The 16479-nt window shown below is 46.1% G+C and overlaps 1 protein-coding gene across 1 annotated transcript in view; it reads right to left on the bottom strand.

Annotated features, from left to right (window-relative positions):
- Positions 1 to 16479, bottom strand: part of DNAH9 (dynein axonemal heavy chain 9) — a 207981-nt gene that overhangs the window by 133014 nt on the left and 58488 nt on the right. Inside the window, exons 35-38 of the mRNA XM_067308503.1 lie at positions 15718 to 15925; positions 8985 to 9150; positions 7351 to 7453; positions 5388 to 5627 (exon numbers count right to left, since the gene is read on the bottom strand). Of these exons, the coding sequence (XP_067164604.1) occupies positions 5388 to 5627; positions 7351 to 7453; positions 8985 to 9150; positions 15718 to 15925 (717 nt within the window). The remainder of the gene's footprint in view (positions 1 to 5387; positions 5628 to 7350; positions 7454 to 8984; positions 9151 to 15717; positions 15926 to 16479) is intronic.

Genomic DNA, 16479 nt, shown 5'->3' on the forward strand with positions numbered 1-16479 from the left:
CCTTCACAGTCTAAATAACTTAAAAAGCGCAGTGTTATGACTCCTTTCCAGCTGGTCTGTATCGTTGGACAAAGTGCTCTGTTCACTTCCTTTTCCTGATGTTACTCTTGGAGTTCCTGGACCATCCTCAGTGCTTTGAAGACATGAAAACAGTGATAGACATGGCAATACCATAAACACCATGTGAGCCATGAATCTCGAGGCCTATTAGAAGGTATCGTACCAGTTTCTAAATGCTCTCACCAGGACTGATGAGAAGCTCCAGCCACCCCATTCACACTGCATAATGCTGTGGCTGCTGTGTGTGATGGAGGAAGCAGCCTGCAAGCACGCCATGGCATCTGCCTTCCTAATAGGGAGAAGAGTAGCAGAGAGAGCAAGACAGAAAGGGAGATCTCCCTATAGCTGGACTGGATGAGAGCACAGATAGTCAAGCATGCGTCTGAAACAGGGTGGCAAAGGACGCTTTCAGGGTTGCAAACATGGACCCAGGGTACTCCATCCCAACCAAGTCCAAGGCTAAGTCACATCCGAGGACTGCAACAGGGCAAGAAAGCAAAGGAAGGTGCTTCTGATCCTGCAACAATCTTGCAGCCACTGCTGTTCCTCCTCTGCAACTATGCATGCACATGGGAGCCAACGATGCATGTGGTGTGTTTTGGTGTTTGTGAGTCCAAAATTTACATTATGGTTCTTTAGCCAGCTGATCCATGGATAAACACAAAGATCCATCCCTTGTGCAAAGAAGTGCACAGTCTGCTGGCTGCTAAAGCACCCTTGAACACCAAGCTGTCTTTGAGTGAGGCTGGAGGGAGGCATGCTAGAGTCACTCTTATCATCTTGCTGTCAAGAAGAAAGCGATGCCATTTCTTCTAAAAAGCCACAGATCTTAATGTGACATGCTGGTTGAAAATCTTGTTAGAAACGAGAATAAAAAGCAAAATACAACCCTGCTGAGTCTATGATTATTATTTTATAGAGATGACAGATATAATTTAGAGCATAATACCATGGTAACCCTTTCGTATGGAAAGAAAGACAGCAACAGGGCTTTCTGTGGTGTGAGCCAGCAGGGAATAGATTTTTTTTAAAGCATAATCCACAACTCTCTCGCTGCTGAGACCTGTCTTCCTTAATCATGGGTAAATTGCCTGGAGCGTACCAATCAATTTAACTCTGCAGTGCATGGTGGGACCCAGAGGAATGAAAAGGTGCCACAAAAATGCAAGGCAGTGTAGTATCAAACTTTAACCACAGATGGGACCTTCTACAGAGGAAAAGCAACAGCTAACCTCTTCTGAGGCAGCCAAAGGCTCATCAGATTATAAAGGACTGAAGGGTGACCTTACCCCAGGGAACAGCAACATAAGCAACAGTAAGTGATATAGTCGAAGGACAAGGAGCCAGGGTTATCACTTCTGTGAATCTCACCTAAGACCACTCCAGCTGCTATTTGCCTATCATCCTGGACAGTGGTTTTCAGCCTCTCCTGACCCTGAATGTTTCCAGCTGAAGGGGAAGGTCCTGTGATAGCAAATTTAAGCCAGCTAATGATGGATAGGTTTTATAGTACTTGGTCAGCCTTCTGCAACCTTTCAAAACTAGCCCATGAAGTCAGGGGGTTGATGAAGGTCATTTATTTGGAGGCTCCTCATTATTCTTTTTCAAAACCACAAAGGAGCATCCCTCAATCCAGACCACAGTGGGTTTCCAAGTCAGCAGTGACCTGAAATTTGTTTGTGTGTTTGTCAGAGAAACTGTGCCCCTGTGCTGGCTTTGCTCTCCCAGGTGGGTGTCTCAGATTTCCCTTCCTCATCCACAATCCTTCTGCCAGTCCCCATCTCTCCTAGTGATCTGTGTTCCCTTTCTGAGAGCCAGTCCCCACCTCACGGTGGGCAGTACAAACATCCCTGTGTAGTGCCACACTGGGGAGACTGGCTTATTTCTATAGGAGGACCTGAACCAAAACTTCAAGCTACAGCACTTGGCTGGTTCATCTCAGAGAAGCAGTGGCACACCACTGAGAAAAATACTGGGTCATTTTGGGTTCTCCAGCTGCAAGTGAAGTCCACAAACAAAATCAATTGAGAAGATCAGAGAAAATCATCATGCGGTAGGAATATCTGGGATTTCCCACGACCTTCTCGGGTCAACAACAGGAGGATGGTTTATCTCAGGGGATTTCAGGGCTGGCTTCAGCTGAGATTAAGACAGCTAAACCTGGGTGCAGGTGTCTGCATGCGCAGTGGGTGAGATTTCAGTCTGTGAATACCTACTCGAAAGCCAAGGGAGCGGTACAGCTCAACCAGTTCAGTCAGGACAGCCGCACAGGGTATGCAGATAGGACACAGGAAGACACTTGCATCCTTCTACAGCAGCTGGAGTACAGGTGGGATGTCCTGACGTGTTTCAAGCGTTTCTAGACACCCAAGCTTGGGCAAATAAATGAAATCATAGCTGTGTCCCTCGCAGGGAGTTGGACTGCCCTCTGCACTCCACAGCGTACAGTGAACCTGGATACCTCACACCCCTGAATTCAAGTGCCCTAACCTAGAGCCAAATCCCACCTCAGACCTGCACGGTGTCATTGTCTGACAATACAGCAGTTATCTTGGACTCTTTTTACCACTACTGAAAGAGGTGCTTCAGAAAGACAGTTACTCTGAGCTTTTCTCCATGTTTACTTTAGGATGAGTTAAATCACACACAGAAATGCCCATTTTCCTCTCCTGAGGGAAAGGAACAAGACTAGCCAGGCAAAGAGGATTCCTACCCAAGGGCTCAAATCCCAAGAGATGGTCATTCCAGCCTAGTCAGGGCAAATGTGAACATTACTTAGCAGAGTTAACTCACTATTCCGGTAGCACCTTCAGCCCCTGGGTTCATGGGTTGCTCTTTCTCCCTTCAATTTCACCAATACGTTTATTTGCCTAGCCAAATCTTATTGATTGTGTCTTATTGTGTTTTGCAGGCATTTGGAATGGATGCCTTTTAGTTTCACATTCAAGCGAATCCTAGAACGAGGCTTGTGCCATCCCTCGCGCTGAGCAACACAGACATCAGCCGAGTGGTAATGATTACCGGGTACAGAGGAGCAAACGTGAAAGGAAGAAGTTCACAGGTCTGTCTGCTGACTGTTTCTTTGGGGCAGTCTTTCTCTTTTGTGCAACGCCCACATGCATAGATAGGTTCAAATTCATTCATTCTTCATTAGCTGGAGCAATTAAGGTACAGGTTCTTGGAGTGCTTTGTAATGAGACAATTAGCACAGGACTCCTTGTAATAGGAGCTGTCAGGCAGTTTTGACAAAAGGAATCAAGCAGAGCTTGTAAGGCACTACTTAAATGTTTAGGTACAGTATTAATATCTAATACGACGTGATAATGACAGAACCATTGGACAGATTGCAAATGGAGCTGTTGTTAACAACCTGTGCAAACTCAGCAATAATACAATATAGAGGCAGCAAGTTCCAAGGGTTGACGCCTCCAGAGCTGCAATTTGCATATGTTTCGTGCCATATACCAATTATCATCAGCTGCTTTTATAATTACAGGATAGCTGGTGTAAAAGCAATCCCCAAATGCCTCTTAGGTATGCAGCTATTATACATTCCCTGCTTGATTGTTTGTCTGGGATTAAAAGAATTTGAAAAAGGCATTATGCTCCTACCCACAAGCTTTACATCCACCTATTCTCCATCTTCCCAAAGGCTAAGGAAACTCAGATGTCCCTGCTCCTCTTTTTTTTCCCCCCTCCCTTCACCATAGGGTGAGTCTAACAGTGAAAGAGGGGCCAGAATGGCTTTGGAATCTCCGCCCTGGGAAACAGTCACAACTCACCTGAACAACCTGACCTAACTTTGAAGTTAGCCCTGCTTTGAGCAGGGGGTTGGGACCAGAGACCTCCAAATGTCCTTTTCGAGCTAAACTATTCTATGAATCTATGAAAATAGAATGAATGCAGCACATGGAAATGCATTCTCAGAGTCCAGAGCTTCTTCCACCCTCAGGTGAAAGAATTTCAGGAAGAATTTTGTGTTCCAGCAATCTCTCACAAAACCAGAACTAAACAGGAAATCAGGACATCTCAAAAACCCTGGAAGATGTAAGGTAAGGAAATATCAAAAAGTAATAGCAAAAAGTGAGGAAGGATTTCAAGAAAAACTGAACAAAAATTTAAATAAATGTAATGAGCCCAAGAAGCCAAATTCCGCTCCTCCTGTAGCCATGTGATGAACTAAAAGCCACCTGAGCTCCTATCACTGCACCTGCCCTCTGGCCCAGCATCCAGATCTGGCAGAATGATCTCTAATATCCCACAGCCTGAGCACCTTTCAAGCAGACCACAGTTAAATATCAAAGTTTCCCATAGATATGCTGCTTTCCTCCCTTCTCAGCCTTTCAAAGCACAGATTACCTAGAAGCCAGGATTTAAAATGACCCAAGTCCAAAGCCAAAGACTGATGATGTTTAGCCATGCGTGAGTGACAGGTTTATACCTCCTTGACACAATGGAGTTATTAGCTTTTTCACAGTCCCATTCTTGGATTTGCCATTGCCTATCATTATTTTTACTCCTATCTGATGTACCAAACAACAAGGCATTGAACCTTCTCTATCTACTTTGTAAAATAGATGTTAATGACAAGGATAGCAAGAAATTATAAGCTGGGGCTGTACAATGGATTGGGGTATATCAGACCTCTTAAATTTGGCTCCTGAGAACTTTGTCAAGCTTTTATTAATCAGACAAACTCTGAAAGGATTAGCCTCTGCTCAAAGGCTCCTTGAACAGCAATATCTACTGTTTTAAAGTATGAGATTTGTAAGGAAAAAAATCTCTGCCATTGTTACAGGAAAATATTTCTGATGCCTAACAACTGAGGCTGGAAACCTCCCCTTTACAGGGAACTGGGCTCCAGTGGTAGTTCAGTTTCAGTAACTCAGTCAGAGTTGCCTTTGATTCAAGTAATTTACCAATTCTTTAAACACCACCCTTTGTGCGCATGCTGAGCACCTGACCATCTAGAAGCTACGTGGATGTGCTGGCACAGGATGACAAGCACCTCCTTCCAGAGACATTTATCCCTTCCTCTTGACCACAGGAGGCTGGACAGTAAATAAACTTCTATCTGAGGTTCCTCAAAACTATGGGTGACTAACAAAGAGGAAACCAAATGGGAATTAGGGAAAGGACCTAGGTTACCAGAGAAAACTTTTCTTTTTTTTTCCTCCCTGGGGGTAAATACGCTTTGCCATTTTCTAGGTGGGGAAATTGTATTTTCCTCACCAAGGTTAGCTGGGCCAGGGGCACCCATCCACGACCTCCTCATACTGCTTTGAGTCAGGCTCCAGATACTACCAAAGGACAGCAACTGCACTTACTTGGAAGATATTGGAGAAGTCTCTCAGGTTGAAAATGTAATGGAATTTGATGGCCGTTGGCAGGAAAGTAGCAGCCACTTTCCGGTGCAGGCCCAGGGCCAGGCTGATCAACTGCTGAATCGATTTTTGCACGGCCCCTGAGAAATTCTCATTCGCCAGGTGCTGCATTAAGATGGTGCTGTAGATCCTGGACAAGGCATCCTGTCCAGGGATTGAGAGGGCGAAGACACAGAAGTGACGCTGAGGAAGAGAAAGGAACACATGGAAAGATCAGAGAAGTGGGCAACCGCCCCTCCAGCAAAATGTACTTGGAGACTTGCAGCCAGTCTGGAATAAATCCATTTCCCTGTTCTGATTTTCCAGTGGAGGAAAGTTTGCAAGTGACATTTTTATCCTTTCTAAATAAGAGATTTTCAAACACATTTCACAACTGTTACATTCAGAATTTAGCCTGTTTAAGAGCTAAAGGGCCTCTGAAGGTCCCGCTGGCCTCTGACAGAGACTAGCCTCCATCTTGGGCATTGCATTTCAATGCCTCAAATTCAGCGTACTTAACCTGAACTTGTGTTACAGTAACCATGATTTAAACTAGCAACAATTTTGGATTGGTTTCCTTATTCTGAGCTCATTTCACAGAATCCTAATTTTCAGGGCTTCATCTGTACTACTAAATACAGCAGCCCGTGGCCTGTTATCTGACTTTGAGTCTATGGTAGTGCTTGGCTCACCCCCAATCCACTAAACCTCTCTTTCTGCCAAAATGGGATAGCCATGGCCATGTTGCCATTGGGAACAGCCCCTGAAAGAAGTCATCTCCCAAAAGCTCCCCACCACCCATTCTTGGTCGGGGGCTTACAAAGACCGAGAAGATGCACATTTCCAGCTGAGGGGCACCTCATTTTAACAACACGCGGCAGCTTGCTAGAAAGGGGCCAGGGCCTTGGCTAACTCCTTTCATGAGGAGCTTGTCCAGAAAGGGAACCAATTCTGCTCTCTGGTCTACCGTCCTCAGCGTCAGCCAGGTTCCTGCACGCAGCTGCTAAGCGCGGGACCTCTCCCGTCGCAGCCACACCGCTGCGAGACGCCTGCTCTTGCAGTTGCACCCTGGTTCCCAGGGTATTTCTCATTACCAGTCAAACGGCAAGTTTCCCTCTACAGCATGGCACAGTATCTGATACACGGCTGACAGATCTCTGATATACAGCTGGGAAAGGCACTGTCTGTCTGGCAGTTATTTGCCGCCCTCAAATGCCCACAGGATGCCACAGGCTCATCTGTGACTTGCACACACAGGTAACAGCCAAACTGCCTCCAAGACGGGGTTCACCCTCCTGCCCTAAGACAGCCACTGTCCCCTCACGACTTAAGGAAGGGAGAAATGACCTTAGAGCTGATAATAATCAGCTCTTGGTCCGAAGGTTGAGCCGCTTTCTAACCCCTAAAAGCAAGTCTTAAAGTTTAAGATCTCTTCCAAAATTTACATTTGTGTTACGATCAGGACTCGTTATTGTATTACTGTATTCCTTTTTATTTATTTATTTATTTATTTTTCTATCATGGGAATACACCATCAGCTCTATCAGGAAATTAAAAAAAAAACAAAAGGTTTTTATGAACTATATTCCAGAGGTAAATATTAGCTAAATGAAGGCAAAATCTGTTTCTATTAACTAGAAGGCTATCCTGAAAGTAGGTATTAAGTTGGCTGGCAACTTTGTCTCCAACTCTGAGCAGCAGGATGTGAGGAAAATGCAAGAAAAAAGGAAATAAGGGAGCAGTCTGTTGTTTCACCACTATGAATTATGGTTACTCAATGGATTCATGTCATTTCTAAAATGAAGGATAAAACAACAGCAGGATCTGCCAGCTTTGTTCCTCCAGCCTGGCGTTTGAACTGTGGGGTCAGAGACACAATCTGCCCCAAAATAACATCAGCAATGCCTGCAATTGTGCAGCGCTTTACCTGCAAACGTGGATTGATGGTGAAACTCCCTGCAGTCGGGTTCATGCACGACACATACTGCACATTCATGATCTCCTTCAGTGACAACTTGGTCCTGTCGTACCTTTGAGCAAAACAAAAGCAGTATCACAGTGACCGCAGCCCGTGAGCAACAGCTGCTGCATCTCCTCCTGCACGCTCAGGGCAGCCTGGCACAGGACCCTGCGCTGCTGACGTCCAGGTTGTCTTCAGCGCTGCACTGAAACCTGGGATCAAACTCTGCATCTCACCAAGGCAGAGCCCAGGCCTGCCTGTGTGTTTGTACATGAGTCCTGCTCTCAGTGGAAGTCTTTTGGATTCAACAACCATTCCTAGTATCTCTATTTGCTCAGAGCTTATGATTAGCTAAGCCCAAAGGTTGTACCATTCACGTACGTGGAAACCGCAGGAAATCACAGGAACACATCTGGTTTGAGCCAGCCTGGGACACGGGCAAAGCAGGCTGCCTGCTGCAGACGGCAGCTGCCCACCCACTCTTTTACGGGAAGGACCAGGCCCCTGCAGACAGAGCAGTGGACGCAGCACAAACACCATATCTGTCAGGGTTATTATTGGGGCTGGGATGGTAGGGGGTGGATGGGACCTGACCACACAACTAAGGGTTGCAGCGCGCTTTGCCCATCTCACTCCTTGCCATCCAATCTGGCTGGCACAGAGCAAGGTGCAGCCCCAAAGTGCTGTGAGAGGGAGCACGAAGTGCGTGACACCCAGATGGGTGCTGTTGAGCCTGCCTGTAGCAGCAGCGAACAGGGAGTAGAAAGCCCAAACACGGCAGAGAGGGGACCTCTGACAGCCTGCGTCTACTCGTGCCTCCAGAGCTCCAGTCTGTAAAACAAGCAGAACCTTCTTACCCCTTCTGCCTAACTCTCACTTGCCCCTTCTGATCCCTTTCCCTCACTTCCATAGCCCAAAATTTGCACATCTCCTCACCTGCCTCCGTACCAGCCCAAACAAGCTTTCTGCCAAGCTTAGGTCTTTGCACGGCTGAGGAAGCTGGAAATTGCAATGACTCCCACCACTGCACTCACAGCAGAGAATAGCTGGGAATATTTGTCTCTCGCAGTGCTGCTGGCTACAATGCAAAGCGTGTCCATCTCCTTCCAAAACACTATCACAGTTTTTGATTCAAATTACCTCTGCCTAGTAAATGCTTGTTTTTTGTTGCCTGACTGAAAACAGTATCAGGTTCCCACAGCAGGAACTCAGCAGGGATGTTTCTCCCCAGCAGAGGCCAAATCCATCGCCTTTCTCTGGTCTCAGCACTGCAGGGCATCAATGTACAGCATCACACTCGCCTTGCAGGATAAGGATTGATGCCACAGACACAAAACGAGCCAAGAACCCAGCAAATGCCTCTCAAACAGGCTGCGAGTAAATGAGTTTGCTTGCTGGGGAAGAGGGAAACCCCTGAGTGTGCACAAGACTCTCCGTCCATACTGGAGCCTCCCTCCCAGATCAGCTGCAGCCCAGAAGGATGCGAGCAGCAAACACAGGCAAGGAAGGGGGAACAGCACTCTGACTTCACCCTGAACCCCATCTTAAAACCAGGTAAGAACAAAAAGGTCTTGGATGACAAAGTACAAACAGTCTCCTACCAGTGGCCATAGTCCAGGTGCTGTCTGATCAGCGTATGGGGCTGCACTGTCCCGTAGGCATCCACTTCTGGCATGTTCATATCATCGATGAAGTAGATGAGCTTCTTGGTACCAGGAGGGCCATAGTTTCTACCAGCCTTTTTATCCAGAGGCTTCTCAAGCACAGCTGTAAGGAAGCAGAGATGCAAAGCTAAACCGTTGGGCTGCAGAAATAAAAAGACACAAACTACACTGTTGGTGTAAGACAGCCACCAAAACCCTCAAATCCATATTATGTCAGGACAGAAGAAGTTACTACCCAGGCATCAGGATATTGGCTTTGCCAGCAGCCACAGAAGAAGCGGCAGGACTGGGAGCTGTGCTGTGCCAAAAGATGTGTCAGCAGAGCCAGGACTCCAGCAAGCGCTTAACTTTGGGCTCATCGCCTTGTTTGGAGGAACAGCTGGTCTTGACACAGGATGTTTCTCACTCGCTCTTATGGGAGAGCAGGACAGTGGCCATGTCCAAACTGTGTCTGGAGAACAGCTGGATGCCCTGCATGGGGCTGGTGGGGGCCCTCGGGCAGGTCTTCAGTCCGATTCAAACCAAAACAGAGAGTTCTCAATGCCTCATTTCAAATAAAATATGGCAAATTAACAGCCTGCTACAAAATGGGTCTATTTCTGGGCAAACAAAAGGTTTTCATGCAAGATAAAGTCTTTTGAATCCCTTCTATTCTTTTTCTCTAACACAATCATGTTTGCTGAGGTTATTCTGATCCATATAACAACATACCGAGATATTCTCTGCTGTCTCCATAGGTAATATAGCGGTTACTCCATTAATACACATAGTAATGGCTGGGCACTCAAAAGGAACAAGGGAGATGCTGTTAAGCAGAAGAGTCTGTGAGTTGCTAGTCAGGAGCAAAGCTGATTTTGTGAATGTAGGTGCCCCCCCCCCTTTTACTCCCCCCCTCCCCTAGACAAAGGAAATAGATGATTTGGGACCAAATTCCTGGATACTTTCAGGAAAAAAAGAATATTATAAATATATATTCTTTTATATACCTATATATATGTGTGTGTGTTTGTGTGTGTGTGTGTGTGTGTGTATATATATATTCACACACACACACATATATATGTATGTATATAAGTTTTTCACTGAAATGCAGTAGACATCCACAAGTTCCCCCCCCCCCCGCCATAATTATCCAAAACGCCAGATAATGTGACAAGACTAAACTCCAACACAAGCTGCCAAATTATCACCGGTTTTTGTTGTAAGTTGGGTCATTTATGAGGAAGGGAAAGTATGCAGAAAAAAGTTTCTTTTTTCAAAGTTTTGGAAGATCTTCATTTGTTTTAGCAGAAGGGTGAGGCTGTGTATTGCTTTAGCTTATAAAACACTGTGAATACTTACAGCTCTAGGCTGATATTTAATATAATCACTCCACATTACTGCACATAACATTTTATAGGTTAGCAATTCTTTTGATTCCAGCCCAACCTTTACTAACTCAGTAAGTGGAAAAACAAACAGAAAAAGCTATCCTCTGCCCAGACCTTGGGATGGATTTTCTGCCCAGCGCTTACTTTGAGAACATCTTTGGTCTCAGGGGCTCACTACTTTTTGATAGCTGTAGGCAGGATTTGTTTCATTTACACAGTTTTTGGTCAGACCTATAATGTGCCATATAAGCAGCATGGTAAATAGCAATTCATTCTAATTAGGGAATACTGGCAAACATAAATGGGACTGTGAATTTTTATAAAAATCTGCTCGTTAGAATGTACATTTAATCCATGCATTATAATGTGTTAAAGTAATTAAGAGAGATTTATATTCTGTTTTTTTTCAGACCACCAATTATATATCTTTAAAAATGCCTTTTTTTCCATTGCTTCAGTGCATTTCGGACAGCTTTTCTTTCCCACTACTCAAAATTCAGCTTATTTCTTGTCACAGACAGTTTGCTGCAAAAAGGAATGTACTGTGCTATGAAAAATGATGAAACTTTCCTCAGTGGAACATCTCTCTCCCTTCAAAAAAAACCACAATATTTGAGATTTCTGGTAGCAAGTTAAATTAAGTGTTTCAAATAAGCATTTAATTTAAATTTAATTAGTCCTTAATTAACATATAAAATCAGCCATTTTTGAGGTTAAACAAGTATGCAGGAGATTCATCATACTGAAATGCAATTACTAGGGATCAAGTGACATGTTCGTGAAAATTGCATTTTAATTTGAAGCAGTATCTCACAAAGAAAAATAAAGGGTACATGCCTCTACCTCTGAAATCCTGACATACTCAAATTAGTGCCCAAAAGAAACACTCCCAGAAAATGAGACTTAGCATGTGCAATTCTTCTTGTCTGGTAGCTGTTGACAGAGGGAAAACCAAGTTTCTTGCAATTTTCTCAAGGCGAAACTAGAGTGGAAAGGTGCTGAATCACAGGAGCAGAGGGAGAAGAAGAGCACGTGAAAGATGGGATTCCATCACAGAAAGGAGCAAGGAGAAGTAGATGTCAAAGAGGGTACGAAGCAGAAAAAGTGGCAGCTTGGAAGTCAAAGATGATAAGAGAAAGGAACAAACCTGAGGAGCGTGACTAAAGCTATGGAGAGTGATATTCAGTCGAAATACACCAAAGAAACCCCAGCTAACTGGCTCCAGGCTTGGGCAGAGAGGGTGTCCGGCTCCATTCGACTCCGATGGACACGCCTATTTCGAAAGCCATAGGGCCTTCAAGGATTTAAATCACATACTCATGCTGCCTCCAAAAGGCTCTCACTCCATTCCTTACAAATCTGTGCACCAGCAGGTATCTTGTCTAAGAAATTACTGGCTTTCACTTTTACTTCTTTTTTCAGAAAAAAAAAAAAATCATTGTTTTGTATCTGTGTTTCACAAATTTAAAGAAGTGCCTGCTGGGAAGGAAAAAAAAAAAAAACCAAAACACTCAACTGACAAACTACACAAAAAAGGAACAAATTAACTCTAAAAAATGAGCAGTAGAGAACTATGCCAAGCAGTATAAATCATGCCTCCCAACACAAATCTCACAGCCACGTCTTCATTCACGCACTTTCGTTCGCTCACAGGATGACTTGCTCGTATCCGCAGAGGAAGAAAGCCCCCATCGCAGACCATAGCTCACCGTCAGAGTAAATATGGAAACACTGCCAGGTCTGTCTATATAAATCTCAACAACTGCATACATTCACACCATCCATATTGAGATAAATGAGAGCGCACATTCCTCTCCCAGCTAGCTGGGCTGACAGACAGACAGCTCAGCCCACATACCAGTTCAAGGGCATTTTACTGAAACCTCAAACGGGGAGAAAAGGTAAAGGGTGTGCCTGGTATGGGAAACGGGAAGTTATCGTGATCACCCCACTCAGAACTACTGATTGGTGAAAAGGTGGGATTTCACCTGGGTTTTGCTTGAAGGAACCATAATAATTTGCATTCATGCCGTGGGCCAAGAAGCATGCACAAGAAATCCCCCGTACAGATGCCTTTCCTGATGGGCACCAATCACACAGAATCACAGAATGGTTGAGGTTGGAAGGGACCTCTGGAGATCATCTAGTTCAACCGCACTGCTCAAGCAGAGTCACCTACAGCACGTTGCACAGGATCGCATCCAGGCGGGTTTGGAATATCTCCAAGGACAGAAACTCCACAACCTCTCTGGGCAACCTGTTCCAGTGCTCTGTCACCCTCACAGTGAAGAAGTTTTTCCTCGTGTTGAGATGGAACTTCTTGTGTTTCAGTTTGTGCCCATTGCCTCTTGTCCTGTCGCTGGGCACCACTGAAAAGAGTCTGGCTCCATCCTCTTGACACCCTCCCTTAAGATATTTATATACATTGATAAGATTCCCCCCTCCATCTTCTCTTCTCCAGGCTAAACAGGCCCAGCTCTCTCAGCCTTTCCTCATAAGAGAGATGTTCCAGTCCCCTAATCGTCTTTGTAGCCCTTCGCTGGACTCTCTCCAGTAATGCCACATCCCTCTTGTACTGGGGAGCCCAGAACTGGACACAGCACTCCAGATGTGGCCTCACCAGGGCTGAGTAGAGGGGGAGGATCACCTCCCTCGACCTGTTGGCAACACTCTTTCTGATGCAGCCCAGGATACCATTGGCCTTCTTGGCCACAAGGGCACATTGCTGCCTCATGCTTAACTTGGTGTTCACCAGCACTCCCAGGTCCTTCTCCACAGAGCTGCTTTCCGGCAGGTCAGCCCCCAGCCTGTACTGGTGCAGGGGGTTATTCCTCCCCAGGTGCAGGACTCTGTGCTTCCCTTTGTTGAACTTCATGAGGTTCTTCTCTACTCAGCTCTCCAGCCTGTCCAGGTCCCTCTGAATGGCAGCACAGCCCTCCGGTGTATCGGCCACTCCTCCCAGTTTTGTATCGTCAGCAAACTTGCTGAGGGTGCACTCTGTGCCTTCATCCAGGTCACTGAAGAATAAGTTGAATACTGGACCCAGTACTGACCCCTGGGGGACACCGCTAGCTATAGGCCTCCAACAAGACTTTGCGCCACTCAGCACAACCCTCTGAGCTCTGCCACTCAGCCAGTTCTCAATCCACCTCACTGTCCACTCATCTAGCCTGTGCTTCCTGAGCTTCCCTATGAGGATGTTACGGGAGGTGGTGTCGAAAGCCTTGCTGAAGTCAGTAGCAAGGTAGCAAGTCAAGGTAGCAAGATCAGCAAGGGTGGGAGAGCCTAGAAGAGGTTTGTCACCAGCAGGACCAACAAGCCTTGCAAACCTGCCCCTAACCAGCTCAGAAAGCTCTGGCATGGATGTATGACACTGTCCCAAGTTATACAGCTTGTGTCCGCACATGCCAAAGGCTCTCTGCGAATAGCAGCCTGCACCGTCATCTTGCTGCAAACAAATCAGTACCAGAGGGCAACTTTAAGCTCCGACACCTCTGTTAAAACTCCTGTGCTGTTCAGAGCCTGGCAGAGCCTGGGGCTGCATAAGTCTTCTAACGCTACCACAGCTGCTTACGGTCTTTGCCATCACTTTGGACTGTGAGCATGGCCTGCCTGACACCACTTGTCAGTGGGGGCTCTAATGCTCCTTCTGCCCTGGCAGAAGACACGGAGGTGCTTTCTCCTGCCATCACTGCTGTTCAGTGGGATGGACAGGCGGAACTGGGGAGAAAGAAGCTGTATCAAATGCTTAGCCACAGGGATGCTGCTAAGCAAGCTGGTACGTTGGTGAACAGGAAAGCCAGACAGCTGAGTGCAGAGCAAGCGGGGACAATCCCGTCACCCTCCCCTACTCTCCTTTAGCATGGACAGGTCTCCTGTGTGTGTCTTGACCTCAGAGCCTCCCCATCCGCCCCATTTTTCTACTGGTGGTAAATAAATACCAATAAATGGGGTGGCTCTCTCCTCATTGCTCAATACACTTTCTGACTCATATCACTCATGCAGGCCAGGAGCCCTGTGGCAGGGTCCCTGATCAGTCAGATTTACTGAAAACACAGGTTTGTCCCCAATTTAAAATCCTTGGTCAGTAGGAACACAGGCTGAGAAGGTTAAAACCTCAGTCTCACTGATGCCCCAAGGACAGTGCTCCCATTTAGGGTTGGAGGACCAGAAGGATTTTAGGCCATCTGGGTCACATCAAATGAGGTTTTAGATGGATGATATAAAAGAAGAATTTTGTTTCATGCTGACCCACTACTGCCGTTCAATTCAATAAAACAGAAAATAGGCTGCTTCACTCCTGCTTAGTGAACACATGTAAAAAATTATTTTACCTCTCTAGCTCATTTCAAAGTGAAAATGCCAATTCAAAATGGGTCTCTCTTTTCAAGAACTCCTTCCTTTCTCTTCTTATCTAAAGAGACTATGCAGTAAAACCAACCTAATTATTAAAAGTTTTGGTCCCAAACTTCATTTTTCACTGATTTGCCCAAATCCTTGTCAGCGCTACTCTTGTGGACTTCCCAAGGGCCAGCACTTCCCTGGGGCTCTGGGCCCCACCAGGATCAGCAAGCCCAGTGCCCCCTGGCAGCACTGTCCCTGGAGGTGAGCACACAATCCCTGCTCCATGGGAGCATGTCAAGCTGCAGCAGGACACCAAGGACAGCACCGGGAAGCAGCAGACCTTGGACTGTAGCCTCCACATATCATTTAGCACCATCTTCAGTGCTAATTGGGATGCAGTCCCTACCAGTGCACTCTGAGGACAGTTTGGATCCTAACCAAGAAACCCATCCTATTCAGCACGGGCTTAAATTCAAGCATATTAAATACACACATCAAGTTCATTATGAGGTGTATGTTGTACAAAACAGCAGATTTAAGCATATGCTTCAACATGGTCCTGAACTAGAGTCTTGGTGTTTAGAATTCAAATCCTCCTGTTGGAAAATGGCATATAGCCCAAAATCAAGAGCCTGGTGTCCCTAGGGTTTGGGGGATTTTTTTTTTTTTTCTATTTTTCCTCCAAGGCATGTGAGAGTTTTGTGACATGGGATTTTTCCTGTGCGTCTGGGCTACAGTGCTATCCCACCCCTGCCAGGCTCCAGGGCATTCTGCCAACTTGCAGAATTTCACAAGAGTCTATAGGCGCCAGCGTAGCAATCAGAACGCGCGCTGCCCCTGGGTCTCCTGCCAAGTGCCACAGTGAACACCAACCTCTGAACCCCCACCGTGTCGCCCCCCAGACACCCTAGGAATTCAGTAATCTGCCAGGCAGAAGCACTCGGCTCCTGCCTTACCTTGCAGCATGGCGGAGGTGGTGTAGTAGTTAAATGGAACGTTCTTCACCACATATGCATCCATGTCCAGAGAAGAGAGCTTGTCTCCCACCAGCACAGACTTCCCTGTGCCTGCATTCCCCACCAGCATCACTGGCCGCTGGCGCTCCAGGAGCCTGTCCATGAAGTACCGCACACGGACCGTTTCAGTGGTGGGCACCAAGCAAGCCTGAGAAGGGGATAATGAGCAGATAAGTGATCCCCATCACTACCAAAACTCCCACACCGCAATCTGGGGAGAAGATAAACTGGGGAACCCAGTAACGAGGGAAGAAACCCCAGTTTATTGATCACAAAGAGAAAAGACTGATATGCTGCTGCCAGTTTACATCAAACTGTCTGCAGAAATGAAACTTTGACAACTGGATGCTGGGAGCTGCATCTGGATCTCCTTACAAGCATACATTTTGCTAAAATGGTAACAATTTTTCCAAGTCATCTTCTCACATTGCACTTATAAAAGGAAAGAAAAGTGTAGCTGGCAAAAGCAATTCTCTATCTGCAGAAACCTTCATTTTTTTGTCCAAACCATGAACACATCTCTAGTTTTGGCCAAGCACAGAATGATGATGTGGTGTCTCGGGGGCTTTGTCGTTATGTTGTCTCACATCCCATTTCTCTCTGCTCCGCAGCCAAACTTCACCTCTCTGAATGTACTCTGGACACACACTTCCATTAATACAGCAACTGCTCAGTAACTGGGATGGCTTTGAGTCTGTCCCT

The sequence above is a fragment of the Apteryx mantelli genome, chromosome 19 (genome assembly GCF_036417845.1).
Source record: "Apteryx mantelli isolate bAptMan1 chromosome 19, bAptMan1.hap1, whole genome shotgun sequence".
NCBI lineage: Eukaryota > Metazoa > Chordata > Aves > Apterygiformes > Apterygidae > Apteryx > Apteryx mantelli.